Here is a 25750-nt window from a genome sequence, read left to right as displayed (position 1 = left end):
TCGCCTCTCCTTTTGCAACTCCAGCTACTCAGATGTTAGATCTCGTGATGTTTCCCCACCGGTCCCTGAGGCTCTGTTCATCTTTCTTCATTCTTTTTTCTAACTGTTCTTCAGATTTGATTATTTCTGGTACTCCATCTTCAAGTTCACTGATGTTTTTCCTCTGTCATCTTAATTCTGCTGCTGAACTCACCCAGTGAATTTTTTATTTCAAACGGTGTAGTTTTTAATTTTCCACTTGGTTCCTTTGTATTTCTCTGCTGGGCATGTCTAGTTTTCCATTCATTCCAAGAGTGTTCACCTTTACTTCATGAAGTATGGTTCTAACTAGGGCTGCTGTGACTTCTGGGATCATTTGAACGTTTGAGTGTCTTGGGGCTGAAATCTGTCTTTTCTGTTTGCATTTTCCCGGTTCTTTGTGTGCTGAGTGACTACAAGTTGAATCCTCACCTGTCACGTGGAGTGTTAGACTCTGGGTTGCTGACACCCTCGTAAGTGTCATTTCATCCGTTTCAGCAGCAGGCAACCCGGTTAGGTCCTGACCCCTGGTTCTGTGTCTCCTTCCATGAGCTGCAGGTCATCACCAGGCCAGCCCTAGAACTCGGCTGTTCTGGGTCGTTGCCTGCACTCACAGACGGGGTGAGCAGGGATGTGCATCAGCACGTGCAGAGGATTTGGGGATCTGCTTCTCCAGCCCTCTGCTTGCTGGGATTTGCCTTGCATCTTCTCACTCCTGAGGTCCCTTTTCTTGGTTTCTCCGTCCAGTAAGATGGGTTTCTCCCAGAGCTCTAGCCACCTGCGCTGCCTCACGCTTCCACCCAGCAGGGCCCACCCTTAGGGAAAAATAGTGACAGCAAAGAGAGAAAAAAATGGGAACCCCAACACTCTCCAGCCCACAGCACCCCCATTTCCCCAGGCCTCTCTAAAGTCCTTGTACAGGTGCTGGCTGCATAGCACAACAGATTAGGGACACACCCGGGTCAAATCTGAGAAAAGTGAAGAAAACCCAAACACACCAATGCCTCAGGTCATTTTTCAGGTTTTGCTTTCTCTGCAGTTCACCTGCTAATGTTTACATCCCAGAATGCTCAGTGGCTAATGTGATAGAATATTTCTACCCCAGCCCCAAAGCCAGATTAACAGGAAACTATCAGAAGCATCTGAGAAAGAGAAAGCAGTCCAGGCAGCCCAGAGCAGGCCTGCCCATCAGCCAGGCCAAGATGTCCACCTGAGGACCAAGCGCTCCGCAGTGCATCCAGAGAGCATCGGCAGCAGAACGTGGTGGGTGAGGGCAGAACAAGCCCCTCTGTGATCACGTTTCAACAGACAACAGCAGAAACACTGTCCAAGCCACGGGACGTCCAGACTCCCCCAGCCCAGGTAACAGGTGACTACAGCTGCTTCAATCACAGCTTTTTAGCCTTGCCCTGGGCTCCCCACCCTCGAGGCAAGGCTTGTTAAGACCCCCAAGGAGGGTCAGGCACAGTGGTTCATGTCTGTAATTCCCAACACTTTGGCTGGCTGAGGGAGGAGTTCAAGACCAGACTGAACAACACAGCGGGACCCCATCCCTACAATTTTTTTTAAATTAGCTGGGGGCCGTCTCTACAAACAATTTTTATTTTTATTTTTATTTGGAGACGGAGTCTCACTCTGTCGCCCAGGCTGGAGTGCAGTGGTGCAATCTCGGCTCACTGCAACCTCCACCTCCTGGGTTCAAGTGATTCTCCTTCCTCAGCCTCCTGAGTAGCTGGGACTATAGGCGCACGCCACCACACCCAGCTAATTTTTTTTTTTTTTTTTGTATTTTAGTAGAGACGCTGTTTTACTGTGTTGCGCAGGCTGTTCTCAAACTCCTGAGCTCAGGGAGTCCACCCGCCTCAGCCTCCAAAAGTGCTGGAATTACAGGCATGAGCCACTCCGCCCAGCCTGTACAATTTTTAGAAATTAGCTGCTAAAAATTAGCACAGTGGCTCATGCCTGTAGTGTTTTGGGAGGCCGAGGCAAGATCGCTTGAGGCCAGGAGTTCAAGGCCAGCCTGGGCAACACAGCAAGACTGTTTGTAAAAAAAATTTGAAATTAGCTGGGTGTGGTGGTATATGCCTGTTGTCCCGGGTACTTGGGAGGCTGAGGCAGGAGGATTGCTTGGGCCCAGGAGGTCAAGGCTGCAGTGAGCCGTGCTCACACCGCTGCACTCCAGCCTGGGTAACAGAGCAAGACCCTGTCTCTTGAAAAGAAAAAAAAAAAACTCCCCAAGAAGGAAAGGGCTTGGGCCAGGCAAGGCTCCGGCATGGGGAAGTGTGGGAACCAGGGACTGGGCTGAAGGCAGGCTCAGGGTGTTTGAAGCCAGCTCAGGGCCTCGGGAAGGAGCCTCCCAGGTATGAGGCGAGGGGCGCCATCCTGGGACCTGCGTCTCACTTAGATTATCCTGGAAATAACATAGGGGGAGAGAAGAGCAAGGGCTTTGCTTTCATTTGTGTCACAAGCAGGGAGTAGGGATGTGTAAGTATCCAGCTCTTGGCCCAGAAGATGTTTTTCTTCCTTTGCTTCCCCTTCTGTCTTCGTGGACAGGTGTGGCAAGTGGCTAAGGCTGGGCCACTGGGGGTGCCCATGCAGGCAGGAGGGGCCACCTGCCTGCCTGTGCTCCTGGAGCACCCCAGGTCTTCAAAAGGTCATCTGAGGGACACAGCTTCTGGAGTGTGCCAGGCTTGGGTGCTGGGGAGGGTAGGAAAGAGGCCAGGAGACCAGCCCAGATCCTTGGCCCTCTGACCCCCTGGCCAACAGCTTCTGCTGAATCTGAGACATTGTGCCGAAGCCCCCCAGACTGGCCTAGGCAGAGCAGTGAGCACTGAGGAGGCTCTCCCATCCTCAGTTCCCAGGCTGGAGGCCCAGCCACAGCTGTAAATCAGGGGAAACCTGAGCCCAGGGAGGCTCAGTGCTGGGCTGAGCCGGCAGAACAAAGGTGGCACTTCAGCTGGGCCGAGGATCCCCAGGGGCCTGTCTGGTCCCACTGGCCAGCGCTCTGCCTGCCTGGTGGAGCTGGGGCCTGCCCCTGCACCCGCCCCCCCGCCACAGCCCTCCCCAGCAGGGGCTGCTGCAGCTCCACCCCAAGCCCCATTTCCTCACCTGGAGCATAGCAGGTCTCAGAAGCCCCCTGTGGGTTCTGGCCCACTCCTCACCCTCAGGACACACCTGGCTGTATGGGGCTAGGTTATAAGGCAGGCTGCCCCAGGTCAGGGGATACCCAGTAGGGAGATGGGAGAGGTCAGGATGGACACTGGGCCCCATGACAGTCCCCATCCTGAGGCACCAGGAAGAACTTGGGGCATCTGGGCAGGGCCCTCTGGGTACCATCCAGCTCTCCAGACCACAAAGAGAAGGAAACCCCACCTGCTTGGGCCACCACCGTCACCTTGTTCCCCGGCACCTGTCCGCCTTTCCCTGAGCTTCCTTAATACAACCCTTCCCCCCACCTGCCATCCTCATCTACACCCCTAGAGCCTCCCTGCCCTACCGGCTCCCCTCCTGTGTTCTGGACAGCAGAGGCCAGAGGAGTCTCCTCTGCAGGTGTACACTGGGTCACACTGCTCCTGTCTCTTAACCATGTTCAAAAGGAAGCCTACTCCCCACTACAGCTCCTAGGCCTTTCATGCTCCAGGGCCAGAGGGTCTGGTCCCCACAACCCAGCACCCCGAAGTGGGCTAAGGGACTGCGGGCTGGCTGAGACTCCAGGGTGCGTGTGCATGGGTATGCTCATCCAGATGTGCCACCAGCCCCAGGCTCTGCACACGGGCCCCATGAGGCAGGTGCTCACTCAGCTGCCTGTCCTCTCTGGACCAGCTGCCAGGCTGGGGAGCTGCCAGAGAGCTCTGACCCTGGGGTGGCCCTGCTGCCACCAGCAGTCCCAGTGGTGCTGGAACTCTAAGGGGCGAGGCTCCTGGGGAGGGGGATGGGAAAGGACCCCTCTCTGATCCATTCCACGTCAGCAGGTGGGGCCCTGGCTGGCTCCCTTTGGGTGCTCACTGTGGGCTGAAGGGACGTGCTGCCCCTGGAACCTTCTCACCCAGAGAACGGCAGTGCACCTCTGGTCCCCACAGGAACGTTCTCGAAGCACCAGTGACGAACCAAGGCTCCAGCCCAGCAAGAGGAAGGACACCGGTCCGCGTCCTGGACACGAGCTCTGCGGTCTAGGAGCAGAGCAGCAGGGACCCCAGGGCAGTGGATGGGGCGGCTCAGACCTCAGGTTGCTGTGGCTGCCCCTGCAGTCCACCTGCCTTTCCACACGAGGGCCCCAGTGAAGGCAGCGGCCAGACTCTGTGTCCTTGAAATAATGTTTGTTGTTTATTCCACGCCGTCCCTGCATCCCCCTCCACAGGGTCCCCTCGCTGTGCTGAGATGGGAAGTCCTCCCGCAGGAGGCAAAAGGGAACTCAGGCCCCCCCTACCACCAGCCAGCAGATGTAGGTGAGGCTCTTCCTGGGGCTCGCCAGGCCCCTGCAGGCTTTTCAGACCCTTGACCAGCCCGGGGTTCTTCGCTTAGGGCCGCAGCAAGCTGGGCCTTGGGGACCCGCACCGCTCACTAGCCGCCCAGCCCAGAGCCCTGCTCTCCAGGCTCCTCCCAGCAGCTCCATCTCTGTCAGAGCGAGGGACGCAGGTCTGGGCCCTCTGTTTCTGGGTTGTCACTGGGGCTCTCGGTGGCCATCCCCACTCTGCGCTGGCCCTTCTGAAGTGTGTAGGCGGACGGCCCCAGCCGCAGGATCTTCCCACTGCCCAGGCACTCGTCCCCCTTGTAGAACACGGCAAACTGCAGGGCAGAGAGGGCCTGGCATCGGGGGTTCTGAAGGGGGCCAGCCCAGGGCAGGTAGGGCCAGAGCGGTCCCTCTGGGGCTTGGCCTCTGTTCGGAGCTCCAGGGGGAGCAGGGTTTGCTGCTACCCAACAGGTGGGGAGAGGCCTGGGGCGCCCAGCAGCTTCACTAGGGAAGGTCTTCAGGGTCAGGGTGCCTCTCCCTGAGTGGGACAGTCACAGGGGCCTCTCCTGGGACTCCAAGGACTGGCAGGTCTCTGCAGCCCTTAGGACTCTGGAGTTGTGACAGAACGGAGCATGGTGGCAGCGAGAGGACGCTTCTGCTCTCCTTATCCCAGGTTCACTCCCTCCCACCGCCTGCACGTGCCCGGCACCCACCCCCAGAGCTCCTGCACACGCAGCCTCAGGGCCCTGACCCTCTGCCTCTTGAGCACAGTCCTCATGCCCCTTCCATTTTCTGTCCTCTCATCTGGGGCCCAGCCAGCAGCTGGAGCCTCTGAGGGCCCAAGCAGGAGCTGGCTGGTGACATCAGAGTGGAAATCCTCTCACAGCTGTCACTGCAGGAGCCCCTGGGAGGGGCTGGTCAAACTGTACCCTCACCAGCTGTGTGACCTGCTCACACCCTACTTCTGGGCCTCAGCCCCTTCCTCTGTAACCCAGGTGTCCTGGTTGGGTGAAGAGCAGTGCAGTCCTCCCGGAGTGCAGCGGGGCGCACCCCCCCCCCAGGCCCCCCACTCACCTGTCCCGTGGCAAGGGAACGCACAGCCTGCACGGCCGTCACCCACACGGTGCCATCTTGATTAAGGGTCAGCATGCAGGGCACTGGGTGGAAGAGAGGGGCCCTTGGAGGGGGCACAGGCCTTGCCTGGTCGGCCCCAGGGAAAAAGGGGCACCAGCCCACAGGGGTGAAGACGCCTGCTCAGAGGGGAAGGGCAGGGCACCAGCCCAGGCCCTGGGCATGTCCGGACAGTGCAGGGCAGTGCACTCGCCTGCCCCAGGGTCTCCCTTCCCGGGCCCAAATCTGGTCTCGGCAAACTCGGCTTCAAAGGGCCCGTCCTGGGAAGCCCTCCCACCAGTCACCTAGTGCCATCTGGTGGCGGAATCGGAAGTGGCACTCCATCATCTTGTCCCAGACCAGTGCTGCAGGCGGCTCCTCCGTGATCCAGTGCACCCGGCTGGTCCTCAGCAGGTCCCTGTACAGGGCTGGGTGGTCTAGCCGGGGAGCCTACGGGGCAGAATGCAAAGGTAGGGACACCCTGGAGCCCTCAGCATTCATGCCACAACATTAGCCGGCTGTGGCACCAAGGTGGAGGCTGTGCTGAGCACGGCTGGCAGCAGCCCTGGCCTGGCCCCCTGATCTGCAACACCTGTGCCCCTGCCTGTCCACTCAAAAATGCCTCCAGACACTGGCAAGATCCTCAAAAGGGGGGGTGTGATAAGGTGGGTGAGCTTGCCCCTGATACACAGCCCCACTTTGAGGCCAGGGTCACAGTGGTGAGGGGGTCACCGTGGTGAAGCCCCCGCAGTGGTGGAAGGCTTGGGTTCATCCTAGGCTCGGCCACCTGCACCTGCCTGACCACACCTCACTGGATTCTACCACGGCCGGCACCGTCCTCAGCACTAAGGCCACCCCCTCTCCAGCAGACAAGCCCCCCAAGCTCTGAGTCTCTCTGCTCTCTTTTGTAAAAGTGGAGAAACTGTATCTGTGTATAGGGGTTCAGTGATTAAGGGAGAGGCCAGCAGACAGAGAGCCTGAGGAATACCTTAAAACCCTCCTGCCACCATGGCCAGTCCCAGGAGGATACAGCAGGAAGGCAGGGACCAAGGCCAGTAACAGTGAGTCACCAGCTCCATGATGCCATGGCGGCTTGGGGTCTTCCCAAGCCCTGGTCCGTAGCACCACTGGCCCTCCCAGCAGCAGCCCCAGGCCGTCTCAAAGTCCGGCCCACTCACCACAAACACGTCGCCCGTGGCGCTATCCTTCTCCACCACGTACCAGGGCGCTCTCAGGCCACCTATGTTCGCTCTCTGGCCCAAGGTATACAGGAACCAACCTGCCGAAAGACAGTTTCTCCATAAGGCCGGGCAACGCGTTCCATCCCGAATGTCACACCTCTCCTCATAGGGCAGCAGGGGAGGCTCTGTGGACCTCCAAGGGCAGCCCAGGGCAAGGCCAGCAACGGAGGCGCTCACTCGGAAGCTGATTCTCCAACTACCCAGGCCAGCACTGACCAAGCACCTGAGCGCATCCCATCGTCGTCCAGGGATGGGCTAGACACAGGATGCAGTGGCCATGAGCAGGTACCTTACACCCCAAAAGGTGCAGGTCCCAGCTGCAGGAACACCCAACCCCAGGGCCAGGATGTGGCTGGGGGCCCTGTGTGACACCACGAGCCCTTCTTGCTGAGCCCACGACACAGCCGTGCGTCTAACAGTGTCGATCTAATGCACTAACTACCTCAGGCTGCCCCCCACCACTCTGTGCCCAAGTCTTCCCTGGCTATGCTCTACACGCCCTGCACCCTCACAATGAATGTCAGAGAGATGGCAAACTCACCGCCTCCCCCCACTGCGGTGGTGCACGCAGGCAGAGAACCTCATGGATTTACCACGTGGCCTGGGCTGGCAGCCTCCTGCACTGAACTGCAGGTGAAAACCATGAGTCATCTAACGCTCCCACTGGGGCCAGCCCTGGCAGCTACATGGGCAGGCCCGTCTCAGGAATGCCTAGCCCCGGCTGTCTCAGAAGCCCTGTGCTCCTGAGGATCTCCAATTCACTGCGAGACGCCCCACTCCTGAGCAGCAGCCCGGCTCTCCTGGCCAGTCCCACGGCTCAGTCCTGCACTAGGTCAAGACTTGCCTGATCATCACAGCAGAAGGCACATCCCACCACCGTACTAACCCAACGCTGGCTGTTGACTAACTCGGAGCCTGTCCCCCACACCAGGCACGACACAGGCTCACGTAGGCCTCACCGCAGTGAGAGCATGGGCGGGAGAAGCAGCACCCCTGCCAGCGGGATGCCTGACCTCATCACTGCATGGGCCCTTCATTATTCAAGTCATGCCGTGATGTCCACCCTACTCCCTGCATCCCTGCATCGGCGTGGAGTTCTGTGTAGCTTAACATTTTCCATACACAGTGAGGAAATCATTCTTTTTACAGGGACTTGATACGTCACTCACAGGACAGCCCTTCCCCAAATCAGAGGCGTGCCTCTCATGAACTCCAGCATTTCAGCTGCAGCCATATCTTGAAATGCACATAGTCCTCATCAAGGCGACTGTCCCACCCCAGGCCGTACATGCCTACCCCTGGCCACCCCACAGAGCCTTCTCAGATCCACCAGCCGAGTGGAAGGGACCACAGGCACCCTTGGCTCTGTCTCCCGGAGCTGAAACCCCACAACTCAGGCATTTCGGATGACAAGGGGCAGTCTGCACCTCACCTTTATGTGTTCCCAGAACCTTATGGTCTTCTATGGAAATAAACTGACCAGGTCGAGGCTGCAAATACTGGAAGACAAACAAACATTTCATTACCGATGGAGATCCAGGCCCAGGGCAGACACACAGCCCCATCTCTTTGTGTCAAAGACCACCACTCACCTGAAGAAGGAAATGTTCAAAATTTCTCTTCCCGATGAAACACATGCCCATGCTCTGAAATGAGAAGGCAGCAGCTGTGAGAGGGGCAGAGGTGGGGGCGGCCGCACTGCACCCCGACACCCTGAGCAGGCCCCAGGGCCTCCCGGCCTCACCCCACAATTTGCTTCCAGGGTAGGGGCCTGGTTGCCCACCAGCACCCTCGGACACCAGTCACAGCCGGCACACACGAGGCCAGGGCCTTAGAGAACGAACGCCCCATTGTCTTGGCCCGGCAAGGTCTGACCCTATGCAGCAAAACCTCACCCAGCTGCCCCGGGGAAGAAAGCGAACCCAGTCAACCCCTTCAGGCCAGTGTCCTGTGAGAAGCAGAAAAAGGGCAGGAAGCAGGAAAGCCAGGCCTGAAGCCCAGGCCTCGGGGGAGGACTCCAGGGAAGTCAGAGGAGAGAGGCACCTTCCTCAACCGCAGCTGTCCTGGCTGGGGAGCCTGGGCGTGTGCGCTCCCCACCCCGGCCCCAGTCAGAGGCTGCATCTTTACTCTCTAGACTACAGCTCCCACCAGAGGGAGGCTGGAAATGGAAGACCAGAGGATCGGAGGACAGGGGTGGCGTGCTCTTCAGGGAAGATGGCTTGCTATTGAACAGTACGGCCATTTCCATTACTAGGAAGAGACACGAAGGAGTGACGGCTCCCACCCCTCGCCCTCCATCCCCAGGCCCTCCCACTGGCTTCACCCTGTGCTGCCAATGCTCCGGGCTCTCTCTCCTTGAGACAGGTGTTGCTATGTTGCCTGGGCTGTCCTCAAACTCCTGGGTGCACTCGATCCTCCCAAGCACCTGGGGCCACGGGCAGGCACCCCCAGGCCGGCTCCCCAGCTTCTCCTGGTCTCAAGGCCTTTGCACTGCCCTTCCCCAGCCCTCTCCGGGACACCGAATCCTCTCATCCTTCAGGTCTCAGGTTCCGTGTGACTTCCTCTGAGGCCTTGTCATCTCCATTCCCTACTCTTAGACTCCACGCGTGCTTCCCTCCCAGGGTCCTACACCTCCCTCCATAGACACTTTCAAGGTTTACAGCGCTTGGCCTGTCCGTGACCCTGGCTCGCAGGTGAGCTCCATGGAGGCAAAGATGGAACTGTGTGTGCGTCACCATGTCCTCGCAGCCCAGCAACACAGTGCCTGGAACAGATGGCACCAAACGAGTCTATGCTGGGCGAGCAGGTGACGGGGCACATCAGTGTGCAGACGGTAGCGCAGCACCTGCCCCTGCAGGGGTCTCTCCATCACACTGCCTGGCACTCACCTGGCAGGCAGGCCATCCCAAGAGCAGCCCACCAGTTGCTAAGGCTGCGGGGAAAGCTGCCTACCACATAGGGGCAGAGGAGAGGAAAAGAGCAAGGAGCGTCGTCTAGGATGCTCCCGGATGTCAGCAGAGCCTTGTACCATGCGCCTGAGCACACTCCTCCTATTGCTCCAAGGTTTGCCTTTGATGTTAGGGCCTGGAGAAAGGGAAGTGGCGTGGGATCCCCAGGCCCCAGCTGCTCCCCAGACCGTGCAGTCGGGAAAGGTACACAGGCACTAATCAAAGGGAACTGCTCTCTTGTACCTCTTTCTTCTGAAGCACGTGATGAAGTCTATTCTCAGCAGCGATTTTCTTTACAAAATCTTTTGTTAATCCCCCCAGAGGGAAGATGGTTCTCCTCAGGGCATCCTGGGAAACCTGGCTGAGAAAGAAGGTCTGGTCTTTAAAGCTGTCAGCTGCCTGGAGGAGTTTTACCGCTGCCAAGAATAAAGAACAAAAGACGTTGCAGGAATAAAAATAATGATACTTCACTTTCAACAGTGTCCTTCTGTTCACTTAGCCAGACCAGCCCTAGCCTGTCAGAAGCAGAAATCAACACTCAATAGCAACTGCTAGGGAAAAGACCACCACTGGGGTAAACGTGAGAAACATTTGCAGCTCCAAAAAGACCAAGGATTTTATATGACAAAGTATTCCAGCTCACACTTTAGATTAGACGAAACATCACATGAAAAACATGTTCTGAAGTCATTTAAAAAAAAACACCTAAAATAAATTCAGTCAAATCCTGGAAAATTAAGGACGCCAGTGGCCTGCAGAAAACTGCCCTGACACAGTGTCGGCTGCGCTTTTTTCCAATGACCACAGACGTGCTTGCGCCACGGTGGGGTCAAGGACTCTACACTCTCCCACGTTCACTGCCGGGCAGGCAGCACAGCCTCCAGCAGCGCTCCACCTGTGAACGCATTAGCTTTCTTGGTAAAGACGTTTTTTTGTTTAGAGTCTCGGCCAACATCTGTTAGGGGCCCCTGCGGTTCCTTCGACATTCCCTATGTGATTGTAAAGAACCATTTTTGGCTTTAAGGCAACAAAGCAGAGGCGTGAGTAAACCTGGCTTAGAACTGTCCAGTTCTCCACTTCCAAGTTCGGTGATCAGTGGTGACACACTTAAGATGAAGGTCAGTTTTATGGCTTCTTTCAACCTTTCTCATCAACTCCTCCTTATGAATTCCACTCAGAGCGCGCCACAGGCAGCGCACGCACCCTTCCTGGCTCGGCACAGCCACGCGTGCAGCACACGCTCTGTGTAGCTAGTGTTCTCCGTCTGCTGATTCCCACATTAGCCGTGAGAGGGAGAATTATCCCCAGGGTACAGAGGGAAACTGAAGCCTGCCTAGTCATTACACGTGACTCGCCCACAGTGATGCAGGTGCAGGCGGCGGAGCTGAGACTGCCCAGCCTCCCGAGTCCCACTCCCTTGTCAGGTATAGACAGCAGAACTGAGTGAGAAGTGAGACTAAGTTCGGCCATCCAGTCACCACAGAAGCAGAGCACTTCCCAGAGTCCACTAGTTTCTGTTTGTTCTATTTTTTTGAGATGGAATCTCGCTGTCACCCAGGTTGGAGTGCAGTGGCGCGATCTCAGCTCACTGCAACCTCCGCCTCCTGGGTTCAAGTGATTCTCCTGCCTCAGCCTCTGCAGTAGCTGGGACTACGGGCACGTGCCACCACACCCCACTAATTTGTTTTTATTTTTATATTTTTAGTAGAGACGGGGCTTCACCATGTTGGCCAGGCTGGTCTGGAACTCCTGACCTCATCATCTGTCTGCCTCGGCCTCCCAAAATGCTGGGATTACAGGCGTAAACCACCACACCCAGCCTCAGAATCCACTTTCAATCTCAATCTAACTGCAGTCAAACCTCAGAAAGCTAGGAGCCATTTGTATTTTCTCCTAGTTCCGAGTCATTTTAAAACAAACTAAACATCGATGATTTTCAAAAAAGCAAGCTGGTGACCCTAACTGAACTACTGTAGAGGAAAAACACAGACAGGAACGAATGCTCGGGGGAGGCTGCCTGTGCTGGAGCCTCACTGACACACTGTCTCCCGTGCCGCTCTGCCAGGCTACTGGTAGCACGCTGTGCATGGGAAAAGCCGCCCAGCCACAACCCAGGCCTAGAAGCGCCAGTGTCAGGTGCTGACTGACCCTGAGCCCAGGCCCTCCACTGCCCCTGCGGGTGCTCTCCCTAAAAAACCAGGCCAGGCCAAAGTAACTAAAGAAGAATGGAACAGAAACCCTGAGTGTGGCTACAAAACACAGTGATAGCCAAGACACCATCAGAACTCCCACACATCAAACTTACTCAACAAAACGCATCCGCCAGTACTGTCGGAAGTTTCCAAGAACACGTGACCTATAATAAAGGCCCATGGCTCTGCAGGGCACTGTGTTCTAGGAGGTAGGCAGGCACATCTATTCAACATGGAAATAAACCCTCCATCTCCTCAGGCCCTGCACGTGCACAATTACTTGGTGAAGTCCACCCCAGAGTTCCCAAGTGGCAGGACTCTGCATTCAAACCCATGTCTTCCTGAAATGGGGGGCTGTCTTAGGGGCGTGGGCTGCTCTTCTCTAGGCTCAAGTCAGTGAAGTTACCTGATCACCCTCTGCCATGAGGAAAGAAGGAGCAAGAGAGAACAGAGGGCGGCAGACAACTGCTGGCACACTCAGGGCATCCCTGACCACGCAGAGCCCTGCGCCATGGCGGCAGCCTCCAGGATGGGCTCAGCAATGCTGAGGAGGACTCAGCTGGGGCCTGGCACAGGAGAAACAGCAGGGACTGTGGGTGAGCAGAAGTACGCTGAAATCCAGCTCTGCCACCCGAAGTGCCCAGGTCAGACAGCTTCATCCAGGCCTTGGCTTCCTCACGCGTGAAACGGGATGAGAGCACACACCTCATGGACTGCTAAGAAGAGCAACGTGCAATGTGTGAAGCTGGGCATGGTGGCTCACACCTGTAATCCCAGCACTTTGAGAGGCTGAGGTGGGAGGATCGCTTGAACCCAGGAGTTCAATACCAGCACGGACAACGTAGCAAGACCTCACGTCTACACACAAAAAATGAAAAAGCCGGGCGTGGTGGTGCACGCCTGTGGTCCCAGCTACTCAGTGGGGCTGAGATGGGAGGATCACTTGAGCCCAGGAGGCGGAGGCTGCAATGAGAGGAGATCGGGCCTCTGTACTCCAGCCTGGCTAACAGAGTGAAACCCTGCCTCTGAAAAAAAAAAAAATATGTGTACATGTAAAGCCCTGTCCCAGCCCCAGAGACCCCTATTCCCCAGATGGCGGGAACAAGGCTCCTCCAACATCTGAATTTCTGGACCAAGCAGAAACGCTGCCCTCCAGGGATTCTACAATGATGGACGCTCCCTGCAGAAACACGGCTCTGAGCTCCACTTGCATTTTCACTCAACAATGCAGGGAATTCCTCTTTTCTACACACAAATGTACGCCAGGACAAGCCAGCAGCTTCCCAGCTCACTGTATGGCGTTGACTTTTTCTAGAAAGGTGAAACTTGGCTCCCTAACACATATAAACTCATGTGTGAACACGGCTACAAAGCCTGACTGCTGACCCTCTGCGATCCACAGCAGATCCCCAGCTCACAGCACATTAAAAGTCAGCCTGAACTGCAGGCCCTGGAGCACCTGACGCTAAGTATAAGGCCTTGGCAAGACTGACGGCACCCCAATTATCACTGTCAACTATTTACACAGATATTTCTGGAACACTTGAATCATTAACACAGTGTCTAGCTGTATTATCAATATCTGATACAGTTTTCCCCAGCCATCTCCCTGGCCGGCCGGGACATCTCTTACTGCACAATCACAGGCCCTCAGGGAAATGCCCCTCTTGGTAACTGTACCTTTTCAAATGTGAATCCAAAACAAGCTACTCTGGAGCTCATGGTGGGGCAGGGGACAGCGATCCTCAGACACAACCCACTGTCATTCTTCAAAACAGTTCACTCTGTTCAAAGAGAATTCAGCTCTGACCTGGGCACTTTAACTTACCGTTTCTAACTTCAAACCGATTTCTGAAAAGCCCTTCAGGCCTCTTAATGTACTTCTGCTGAAAGACTTCTTCATCTTCCTGTGACGTTCTTGCATAGTGACCTGTGGCAATGGCATCTGCCCCTGTGACATTTTTAAAAAAACACAAGGACCGGGTTTTAGACTTAGACTCACAGGCCTTGATCAGCATAAACCAGGACACAAGAGTGCAGACCCCAAGTCTTAGGCTGAGGGGCTGCACAATCCACCCTACCCCCAAACATGGAGATCCCAGGAAATAGAGGCACACAACGCATTCCATCAAACCAGCAGCCTGGAACTCTTAAGCCCATACAACCTTGCTACAAAGTTTTATTGCACCTTTAAGACCTCTCAAAAGTTAATTTCTAGCTTAAGGGAACAGTCCGAAATGCACAGAAAGATTTAAATACAAAATATTCATTTCAGGGTTTATCATAATACTAAGGGAGATTGTGCACAGTGGCTCATGCCTGTAATCCCAGCGCTTTGGGAGGCCGAGGCGGGCAGATGATCACCTATGCTCAGGAGTTCAAGACCAGCCTGCCTGGGCAACACAGTGAAATCCCACCTCTACAAAAAAAATTCAAAAATTAGCCAGGAATGGTGGCATACATCTGTAGTCCCAGGTCCTTGGGAGGCTGAGGTGGGAGGATTGCTCGAACCTGGGAGGTTGAGGCTGCAGTGAGCCAAGATCGCGCCACAACACTCTAGCCTGAGCAACAGAGCAAGATGGTGTCTCAAAAAAAAAAAAAAAAATTAAAACCACCGAAATGAACCAAAACATTCAACACTGGGAGAATGTGAGGTGAATTACAATGCATGGCCACAACAACAGGGGTCCTAACGGAGAATGTGTACCAGCACGGGAAAACGCCTGACACTGTTAAGTATACAACACCACGATCCCACTATTTTTACTGTATAGAAATAACTGAAGAAAAATCTCAGGTCTATTCCTTTGATTCTGTGAGTGAAATTATAGGTGTTGTTTCTCCTCTGTTATATTTTCTGTAATAAATATGTACTTTTTCATCACAGTGAAGAACCATCCAGCACACTGTTTATTCTTTTCATGGTACAGAAAGTCAAAGAACCTAACAAGCTGCACATAAGTCCATAACCTTTTCATTGTGTAAAAATTTCAGATATTCAGGCCGGGCGCAGTGGCTCACGCCTGTAATCCCAGAACTTTGGGAGCTGAGGCCGGTGGATCACTTGAGGTTAGGAGTTTTAGATCAGCCTGGCCAACATGATGAAACCCTGGTCTCTACCAAAAAAAAACAAAAATTAAGCTAGACATGGTGGGCACCTGTAATCCCAGTTACTTGGGAGGCTGAGGCAGGAGAATTGCTTGAACTCGAAAGGTGGAGGTTGCAGTGTGCCAAGATCATGCCACTGCACTCCTTCCTGCCTGGGCGACGGAGCAAGACTCCGTCTCAAAAAAAAAAAAAAAAAAAAAAATTACAGATATTCTAGTATTTCAAGAGACTTTTACGAAGGGTGCAGCAAATGGATTCCGTCCTTAACCAACCACACTAGCTCAGTGTAAACAGAAGACACAGCAGAATTAACTGCTGCATATTAACGATCTGAAAAAGGCACTTTAGAAACATGATCTCATCTTGACTGAGTTTCTCAGAGAGGAAAAAATCCACTTTAAATCATGTTCTTAAAGAATAACACTTCTACTAGAAAAAGCACAGGACGCCTCTGAGAAGCACGGTGGGGTCAGGAGTCTCTCGTCCTAGTATGCACTGTTCACGCCTTTCCTCCAGATGCGGACACAGTTCCTTCCACAGCATGCCCGACGGTCAGCCACCTAGGGGCTCCCTCAGAACCCTTGGTGACAGAGAGCTTAGTGCTCTCCAAAGGCAAGCGTTCCCTTCCTTAACAGCGGCCTGTGCCTCCACCCCAGGGAACTCTTTCTTCTGCCAGTCCTAACTCTGTCCTCTGGTGTCACACAAAGAATGCATTCCTAACTCACACACTTGACCCCTGCCACTAGGACCCAAAATAATCTCAACAGTTCATGGAGGACGTATTTCTGGACACCCTGAAAATAAAAATCAATTCACGTTCTGTCAGTCTGTCACTCTTTTCCTGAAGAACGGATATGGCCTAACCAGGACGGACCACAGTGGCTGCATCACCCCTTCCCAGACGTTCTCTGATCATCAAGGTGAGCTCAGTCGGCTGGCTTTGACAAAAAGACCTCACACTCCTGGCTCAGTCAGCGTGGGGGCACCTAAATCCCCCTGATTTTCTTCATATTCAATGGCAACCAAGCTAGGTCTTTCCAGCCTTGTACTAGGAGAATTAATTATTGAACCTGGGTGCAAACTCTGCATTTGTCTCTGTGACGTTTCCTGGTTTTGGTGTTCGTACACTGTTGAAGTGTAGACCTTCTGTTTTGTAGGCATTTGTTTACTCCTAACTCCACAAACTAACTTTCACCATCATCATCTCCGCTTTAGGTTACTCACGTATCAGATCTGCAAGTCTCATCTACATCACTGCTGAAAGCGCTGACACTACTGGGTCCCTGGCTTACAATGGTGTCTTGTGGCCGCACACAACAGGGTGAGCTGCAGTGAGACACAGCAAACCCAGAGGCCAGAGTCACAACTTCAGAAACTTGTATGGTGACCCCAATGGCAGGGGACAGGAGAAAGAACCTAGAATTCACAAAGCATAGCCACAGACATCAAGAGGTGGTCGAAGCAAGCAATTCAGCATCAGGAGGCCCAACAAGAAGAAACAGGCTAGGCGCAGGGGCTCACGCCTGGAATCCTAGCACTCTAGGAGGCCGAGGCAGGAGGACTGCTTGAGGCCAGGAGTCTGAGACCAACCTGGGCAATAGAGTTGAGACATACCATCTCCACAAAAAATTAGCCACCATGGTGGCATGCCTGTGGTCCAAGCTACTCAGGAGCCTGGGGTGGGAGAATCTTATGAGCCCAGGAGGTTGAGACTGCAGTGAGTCATGATCACACCACTGCAATCCACTGCAATCCAGCCTGGGTAACAGAGCGAGACCCTGTCTCCAAAAAAAAATTTTTTAAACCCAAATTACTTACCAAGATTATCCACAGCATAATGAAAAAAGCAACGGAATTTGATGTACTTGTTGCAAACTATGTCAGGATTGGGAGTCCTTCCTTTTTCATACTCATTCAAAAAATCACTAGAATAAAAGAAAATGACTTCAGTTCCAAGTGTGAAACATTTCTCAAAAAAAAAATTACGTTCACTAAATTGCTTAATACAGAATTTCTCCTTGTTATACCAAAACTATAATTTTCTGCAAAACAGAAGAGCTTCAGTATGAAGCCACTGTCATCAAACATTTGTTTACAGCCTGCTGCTGAGCCACCTGACAAACAGCAAGGTGTTACTCTCCGCCACCACGGCTCAGGACCACCCTCTCCGGGCAGGCTCGCAGGGCGTGTGGGGTCAGGAGTGGGGGTGGTCGTGAGGGTCTCACTAAACTCCTGCCTCTGGGACTCCTCCAACACAGCAGGGCTTAGGTAAGGAAGAGAACATGCCCGAGGGACAGCAGAAATGAAACCCTGAGAGTTACACTGCAGGGCTGTGGGGCTATGCTGTGTACTGGCTTTCATCCACAGCTCCTGGTGCGTACCTCCCATAGCCCGTTAGTCTTTTGCTGTCATGCTGGGTGTGGTGGGCCTTAGGGACGGGCCTCTGACCTGCACTCCTTTCAATGCATCTTTTTTTTTTTTTTTGAGACAAAGTCTAATAGGCTGTCGTCCAGGCTGGAGTGTAGTGGCGTGATCTTGGCTCACTCACTGCAACCTCTGCCTCCCGGTTTCAAGTAATTCTCCCACCTCAGCCTCCTGAGTAGCTGGTATTACAGGTGCGCACCACCATGCCTGGCTAATTTTACCATGTTGGCCAGGCTGGTCTTGAACTCCTGGCCTCCCAAAGTGCTGGAATTACAGGCATGAGCCACCTTACCTGGCCCACTGCATCTTTTTCTGTAGAGATAAGGTCTTGCCATGTTGCCCAGGCTGGTCTTGAACTCCAGGCCTCAAGCAATTCTCCTGCCTGAGCCTCCTAAAGTGCTGGGATTACAAGTATCTACCTTTCTGACTGTGGGTCTTAAGATCCTCCCCAGAGACAGTCTCGCTCTATATTATGGGAGAAGGAATGGCTATGTCATGAAGCCTCCATAAAAACCCAGGAGTACTGGGTTCAGAGAGCTTCTGGACAGCTACACTGTGGAGGTTCCTAGAGGGTGGTCCCCAGGGAGGGTGTGGAAGCTCCATGACCCTTCCCCCATACCTCACCCGACCCACCTCTTCATCTGTATCCTTTGCAATATCCTTTATAATAAAATGTAAGTAAGCATTTTTCTGAGTTCTGTGAACCACTCCAGGAACTTATTAATAATTGAACCCGAAGAGGAAGTCATGGGAATCCCAACTTGAAGCCAGTTGGTCGTAAGTCCTAGAGGCTCATACTTTCGACTGTGGTTGGGGGGTCAGTCTTGGGGACTGAACCCCCAACCTTTGGGATCAGGCACTATCTCCAGGTAGATGGTGTCGGAGCTGAACTGGAGGACACCCAGTTGGTGTCCACTGCTTGGTGTGTGGGGGAAAACCCCCATACCTTTGGTCACAGAAGCCTTCTTCTGTGAGGACGACTGCTGTGGTGTGAGAGCAGAGGAGAAACACAGTCAGTTTTCCCTACACAAGGGCTCCACGAACCATTCTGCACCCTCAGCCTGGGAAGCTGGGTCACTGGGCAAATATACCAAAAATACTTTCCTCATGTGACAAATACACACTTCTCAGAACGAGCAACCTCCTGGGTGCTTAAAGTGGATCAGGCCATCCTTATTCTGTGAATTTCTGCTCTAACAGACTAACTGAATATGGGACAAAGATGCTACGATACCATCAAGACTTAGCAAGAATTTCATAGTCTTAGAAGACTCACTTCAAGAGGGTTATGATGCCTATTTTGAGAGTTTAAAAATTGGTGTATTTTGGTTTAAGTAATTTTTTTTTCATTTAACCTAAAACACTCTATTAATCAATAAGGGTTAAAAAAACCAATGCTGCCGGGCGCGGTGGCTCAAGCCTGTAATCCCAGCACTTTGGGAGGCCGAGGCGGGTGGATCACGAGGTCAAGAGATCGAGACCATCCTGGTCAACATGGTGAAACCCCGTCTCTACTAATACAAAAAATTAGCTGGGCATGGTGGCATGTGCCTGTAATCCCAGCTACTCAGGAGGCTGAGGCAGGAGAATTGCCTGAACCCAGGAGGCGGAGGTTGCGGTGAGCCGAGATCGCGCCATTGCACTCCAGCCTGGGTATCAAGAGCGAAACTCCGTCTCAAAAAAAAAAAAAAAGAGAGAGAGAAAAGAAGAAGAAGAAAAAAAAACCAATGCTGATCAAGAGGGTTGTTATGCAGACAGATCCTGGACCTGCACAGATGCAGATGTTACTTGTGTGTCTTCAACTTTAGCAGGCACCGAAGTGTTTACCTACTTCTTGCTCCCCCTAGAAGTTCATAAAAACTCTTCTTGTTCTATATTTGCAACAACACTTGATATTATGACACTTTCTATTTTGTTTTAATTACTAGAAAGTTATCAGGAAGTTCATTAAACTATAAACTACTTAAGATGCAATCTGTGTCTCTGTATGTCCTTTCTACATAACAGTCATCAATAAACGTTGAAGAGGTTGAACATTTACATCAGTTTTTGAAAAGACATACTGTTAACCCTTTCCTAAACAGCAGACAGGAGGGTGTGTCAGTTGGCATTAGCAAAAACAATGGAGTAGCCCAGCCTCTTCTCCTACTGGAAAGAAGCCTTTCCTGTGCTTCATCAGGGAGAGAGCAGCTGAAAAGACTCAGCAGTTAAAACACATCTGGACTCTGACTCTTGAAAACCAGTGGATTTTGAACGAAAGAATTCAAAAGAAATTTCTGAGCTAGAGAGCCCTCCTAGAGAAGTGAGTGTTCAGCAGAAAGACCAACGCCTCCACGGGAAGCTGGGACTGGGTGAGGACAGAGTGCAGGCTGGCTGGAGCCTGGGGCGAGCTCGAGGGCAGCCCCAGAGATGGGAAAAGACTCTACCCGGCCGCCTCCTTCTTTCAGTCCCTATCAAGCAGCGCCAGAAAGCAGCAGCAAGCACCGGCCTGGAAAGCCAGGGTTTTTTGTTTTGTTTGTTTGTTTGTTTGTTTTTTTGAGAGAGGGTTTCACTCTGTTGCTCAGGCTGGAGTGCAATGGCACGATCTTGGCTCACTGCAACCTCCACCTCCCGGGTTCAAGCAATTCTCCTGCCTCAGTCTCCCAAGTAGCTGGGATTACAGGCACTTGCCATCATGCCTGGCTAATTTTCGTATTTTTAGTAGAGACGGTGTTTCACCATGTTGGTCAGGCTGGTCTCGAACTCCTGACCTTGTGATCCACCTGTCTCCGCCTCCCGAAGTGCTGGAACTACAGGCGTGAGCCACGGCACCTGGCCAAAAGCCGGGTTTTAATCCCAGCTCCGCTCCTAACTTGCCATAGTATTCAAGACGAGTCACTCTTCCTATCTGGCCTCAGAGCCAAGCTAAACTTCAAAAACCACCTCCACTTGTACACTTTGAAAATGCTGCGCTAGCAGGTGAAGTGTAAGCTCCCTTGGATTCCCTGCTGTCACCTCATGAGGAATCCCCTAAACCGGCTTTCCCCAGCCACCCAGGCATGATCTTGAAACTACTGCTGACTCCTCTCCTCTCTGGTCTCCCACACACACCAGTCATAAGCCCCATCACACCTTTTCTCGAAGACCCTGACACCCCGCTACACCAGCACAGCTGAAGTGCTTGTTAAAGCAGATTCTAGGGCCACCCCCAGACCCATGTCCAATCTATCTAAATTCCTTTTTCTTATTTCAGCAGTTCTGGGGGAACAGGCAGTGTCTGTTTCCATGGGTAAGCTCTTTAGTGGTGGTTTCTGAGACTGTGGTGCACCCATCTCCCAAGCAGTGTACGCTGTACCCAGTGTGTAGTCTTTTGTACCTCACCCCAGAGTCCACTGTTCATTTTTATGCCTTTGCGTCCTCATAGCTTAGCTCTCAGACTCATGTTTTTAATAATGAAAACAAAAACAGCAGCCAGGTGCAGTGGCTCATGCCTGTAATACCAGCACTTTTGAAGGCCAAGACTAGCAGATGTTCTGAGGTCAGGAGTTCAAGACTAGCCTGGCCAACATAGTGAAAGCCTGTCTCTCCTAAAAATACAAAAATTAGACAGGCGTGGTGGCGCGTGCCTGTAATCCCAGCTACTTTACTTGGGAAGCTGAGGCAGGAAAATAGCTTGAACCTGGGAGGCAGAGGTTGCAGTGAGCACCACTGCACTCCAGCCTGGGTGACAGAGCAAGACTCCATTTCAAAAAAAAAAAAAAAAGAGAAGAAAGAAAGAAAAGAAAAACAGCTATGTTTATTGAATGCTAATATACCAGACATAAAAACTAGAACCTGATCTTACTGAATTCTTACATAACCCTGTGAGGCATCAGTGTTATCTCCATTTTAAAGATGAGAAAACTGAGAATTAGAAAAGTCGAGTAACTCTTCTGGTTCTTTGTTGTCAGGAAAAAAATACATTTTTTTTTTCAATTAAAAAAACAAAGTCAAGTAAATTGCCCAAGGTCATATAATAAGAGACAGAGTCAGGACTCAACACAAGGTTTTTCTGCTTCTACAGCCCACTCAGGCAGGGCAGCCTGTCCTGTGCACACAGCCTGCTGTGTCAGATGCCCGACAACTGCCCGACAGTCAGCATGGTCAGGGCTTACCAGAGGACGAGCCCTACGCTCCTTCCACTGCAGGAGCAGAAGTCCAGGCAGACTGCACAGCGATCCTGCAATGAACCACCAGCATCTCTTCTCCGCTTCACTGCTGCCCTCACTACCCCATCTGGAGTGTCTTTTCTACTCCTTTGCTGGCAAGCCCTCCTCTTTCATGAAGCCATCTTGATTACTCCACACTGCAAATTTCTCCCTCCTCCCGGGTTCAGTGATTCTTGATAGAATCACAGGCACTTACTACGTGCCACACATCACTATCATCCCTTGTGAAGATAGATAATGTGCTCCCAACTAGACCGCAGACTCCTACGGAACAAGGCCATGGTGCAGACATCTTAATGTTCCTAGATGTAGCACATGCCCAGCATGCAGAAAGCACTTAATGATTGGGACTGCATTAGATTTCCTAAGTTTCTGTTTGTTTCTTGTTTGCAAAGGCACAGGGCCACGAGGGGCCACATATCACCTACCTCGTTCTCTCAGAACCCCCATCATCGGGGACCCACACAGCACACAAGCATTGACACGCATCTTCCAGGGGAGCCCTCAGCCTTCGCTCCCCTTCCCTAACTGGGCAACAGAAACAACTCAAGGTCCAAGAAAGCATTAAACAGACTTCAGGCAAGTGGCAAAAATGACAGGCGTGAGAGAGCTGGGAGTGCTGTGGGGTCCAGGCCTTGCCTCTAACACAGAGGCACCAAGGGCAGCCGAGGCCTCCTGCAGCTTCAGCACCACCATGGAGGGAGCACGCTGGGCTGCATAGGAGTCTGTTAGGCTGATGACCGCCAGTGTGAGGAAGCCTCCTTTGAGCTGCGACCTGCACTCACCTGAACACATCGTTCCAATACTCCTTCACGTAGGACACTTGATGGAAAGGGATGTCTAATATCTGGCAGACTCTGTAAGCATCTTCACAGTCTTTGTCAGCAGCACAGACCCCATGTTCGTCCAGCGAGTCCCAGTTCTTCATAAACACCCCTGTCACCTGGTAACCTGGGGGCATCAGGAAGAAATCAACCTTGGGTGAAAAGGCAGTGATTTCTGAGCTCTGAGCAGTTCCCCACACGCTGTGCTCCTGTGCCTCTGTGCCTGGTCTGCCTGGCAGTCCCTGCTTTGCCATGTGGCCTCCGGGCTCCAGTCTCCGTCTTGGTGCCTGAGTCCCCAAGATGAACGAGGTGGTGTTTTCTCATCTTTGTGTCCCCATCTGTGTATTAGCACAATACCAGCAGGAGGGGCTTAGTCAATGTGTGTGAAATGCACAAAGGAAGAGTTGAAACTCAACCAAATTTTCCAAAGCACCATTCAGTTATCAGGAAAGGAAAGACATTTCAAAAGTTGCTTCCAGTTACCGTCTACAACTTAGATTCTAAGTCATCAGATATAAAGATAATTAAAATGTTGAATATTTTGTAAGAGGTGACCACCTACATAGTTTATGATCTATTTTCTCCCTTTTCGATTGTAACAAAATATTCACACAAATACTGGAAAAGCCAACTTTAGCCCTCCACTACCTTAGCAAACTACACAGGTGCTGACCCTATATGAGAAAGCTGGTTTCTAGGAAGGCTGAATGTAATGAGACAGGGCAAATGACTGCTGAAGAAGGCTTCATATAGTACCCAAAACAACAGAAATGTGATGACAAAGCTTTGCCAAAACGACACCAACCACACACACAAGACCACTGCATCCCAGATCAACCAGACCAATGCTGTCTACCTAACGGTATAAAGCCCTTGATACAGCATTAACGTTTTCCAGCCTCCTCTCCTTCTACCTCCATCTGGCCAGAACCAGCCAACACTTTCAGGCTTCTGTGATTTTGCTTGCACTGCAGACTCTGCCGGGAGGACCTCCTCCATCTCCAAGTCTCTGCTTAGTACATCCGACTCTTCTTTCAGGACTCAGCTGAACACTTCCACCTCTAGGATGCTTTCCTTCACTCTCCCTTCTCAACAACTATTTCTGCTTATGGTTTGCCTACCCTTCTCTTTGGCACTTGCTATACTTACCGTAATAGCTACGGTTATTAACAATATAAACTAATAGCCACTACTGTTTTCTGAGTACCTGGTATGTGCTGGGCACGGGGGTAAACCCATCAATACGTATTAAATCATCTAAACCCTCCCGTCACCCCGTGAGGCAGTGTTAGCCGAATTTTACATGGGAGGGCTTAATTAACTTGCCCAAGATCAGCAACCAAAGACGGCGCAAAGCAGAGCTCCACAAACGTTATTCTGAATGCGGCCTCCCGCGGGGAGCCACAAAGGTGAAGTTAAACAGGTGCTCATTTCACGCTGTGCTCGAGGAATTCTAAGCACCTGTGGGGCTCCGTTTAGATGCCCGGAAGCAATGCCAATGCTTCTGGGGAAAAGTCTGACCTTCAGCGAGCGGAGAACACAGGAGACACTGAACAAGCAGACCCGCCGCGCGGCAGGTGTCAGTCTGCTGAGTGGAGAGGACAGGACCCCCCACCGAGCGGCCACAGCGTGCGCAGAGGTCAGGCCTCCGGCCCCGGCGATCCCAGCTCCCCTCCCAGTGTCCGCGGCCTCACAGGCGAATGCGGACGCCGCAGACTCGTGAGAAATTCTCCCCTCCACTCCCCGCCCCGGCCGGCCGGCTTTTCCCTGGGGGTGGGCGCGGGGAGGGAGCGGCGAGCAACTGCTCTCGGGTGGTCGGAGCTGCAGTCGCGCACACCTCCGGCCAGACAGGTGGAGGGAGAGGAGCCGAGGTCAGAGGACTGGGTTCTCCTGCCGACCTGCACGCAACCTGAGGCCCAAGGAGGGAGGCGGCCTGACCAAGGCCACGAGGGACGGACACAGGCTTTCCGGGGCACATTCGCTCGGGGGCGGTCGGGGACCTCGGCTGCCTCACCCCTCCGCTTCAACAGCAGTGCGGCCACGGCGCTGTCCACCCCGCCGGACAGGGCGCACACAACGTGCCGCGCCGCCTGCATCCGACCGCTGCTCAACTTCACCAGCAACTACCGCCGCTTCCGCGCCTCGCCGGAAGTCCCGCCCCGGACGCAGGGTCCGCAATCTTGGCCCGCCGGAAGCTGCTCCCGCGCGCCCGCGTTCCATCCGGCCCTCCCCGGCCCAGCGGAGGTGGTCCACGAGCCCCAGACCGCGCTCGCCACTGAGGGTCCACGGATCGCGGGGCGCCGAGACCCTGCCAGGCCGCGAGTGGCTGGTTTTCTTGGAGCCACTGCTTCGCCGTCCCCATCCGCGTCCTGGCCTCATTGCTCTTCTTTTGCTCTGTAAACCAAAAATAAAATTCTAAGCCCCGCAGCCAGCCGATGGAGCCCTCCTCTCTGCCAAGGGCGTCCTAAAGGGAACCGTAGCCGCGAGTTCGGGCCCTCATGGGGAAAGGCCGGAGGGGACCAGCCTCATCAGACCCTCCTCCCTTTGGAATTCGGACCAGCATTAACATCACTGTCTAGGCGAACTCCCCGTAGCAATACGATACCGACATGACAGATAGCAGGCCCTGAAAGATATCGAAGTATTTTACCCAAAAAATATATTTTAATTTTAATTTAATTTTTTGAGACGGAGTCCCACTCTGTCGCCCAGGCTGGAGTGTAGTGGCGGTATCTCGGCTCCCTGCAACCTCCACTTCCAAGGTTCAAGCGATTCTCCTGCCTCAGCCTCCCTATTCGCCGGGATTACAGGCACACACCACCACGCCTGGCTAATTTTTGTAGTTTTAGTAGATTCGGGGTTTCACCATGTTGGCCAGGCTGGTCTTGCAGTCCTGACCTCAAGTGATCCGCCCGCCTCGGCCTCCCAAAGTGCTGGGATGACAGGTGTGAGACACTACCCCCGGCCCAGAAAATCTTTGAATCCACCTATGACCTGGAAGCCCCACCTTGCCTTCTAGTTGTCCCACCATTCCGGAACCAATGTTACATCTTACATGTATTGATTTATCTCTTATGTCTTCCTAAAACGTACAAAACTAAACTGTAGCATGACCACTTCAAGCACATGTTCTCAGGATCTCCTGAGACTATGATATCCTGGGCCACAGTCTCTCATATTCCGCTCAGAATATCTTCAAATATTTTACAGTTTGACCCCAAGCATACTCAGCACTCAAGGCTTTATCT

At 53.1% G+C, this 25750-nt stretch overlaps 1 protein-coding gene across 7 annotated transcripts; it reads right to left on the bottom strand.

Moving 5' to 3' along the window:
* Positions 1-384: 384 nt before the first annotated feature.
* TRMU (tRNA mitochondrial 2-thiouridylase) lies at positions 385-24645 on the bottom strand. Of its 7 annotated transcripts, none has more exons than XM_064368231.1 (11): positions 24517-24645; positions 22464-22629; positions 16886-16992; positions 13788-13910; positions 10011-10183; positions 8412-8465; positions 8252-8318; positions 6757-6857; positions 5884-6028; positions 5543-5625; positions 385-833 (listed from the first exon to the last, which is right to left on the bottom strand). In XM_064368231.1, exons 1-11 carry the CDS (start codon positions 24596-24598, stop codon positions 807-809), a joined length of 1128 nt encoding a protein of 375 aa, XP_064224301.1. In that variant the 5' UTR covers positions 24599-24645; the 3' UTR covers positions 385-806. The 7 variants fall into 7 exon arrangements, with proteins under 7 accessions (XP_064224301.1, XP_012304877.2, XP_012304875.2 ...); XM_012449450.2 differs by lacking the exon at positions 385-833 and adding an exon at positions 4206-4803; XM_012449451.3 differs by lacking the exon at positions 385-833 and adding an exon at positions 4835-5077.
* Between the last annotated feature and the right edge of the window lie 1105 nt (positions 24646-25750).

This window comes from Aotus nancymaae, unplaced genomic scaffold (assembly GCF_030222135.1).
Source record: "Aotus nancymaae isolate 86718 unplaced genomic scaffold, 86718_ANA_hifiasm-v0.15.2.pri h1tg000076l, whole genome shotgun sequence".
NCBI lineage: Eukaryota > Metazoa > Chordata > Mammalia > Primates > Aotidae > Aotus > Aotus nancymaae.
The sequence above is the reverse complement of the archived record's forward strand: the minus strand, read 5'-3'. Positions and strand labels throughout refer to the sequence as shown.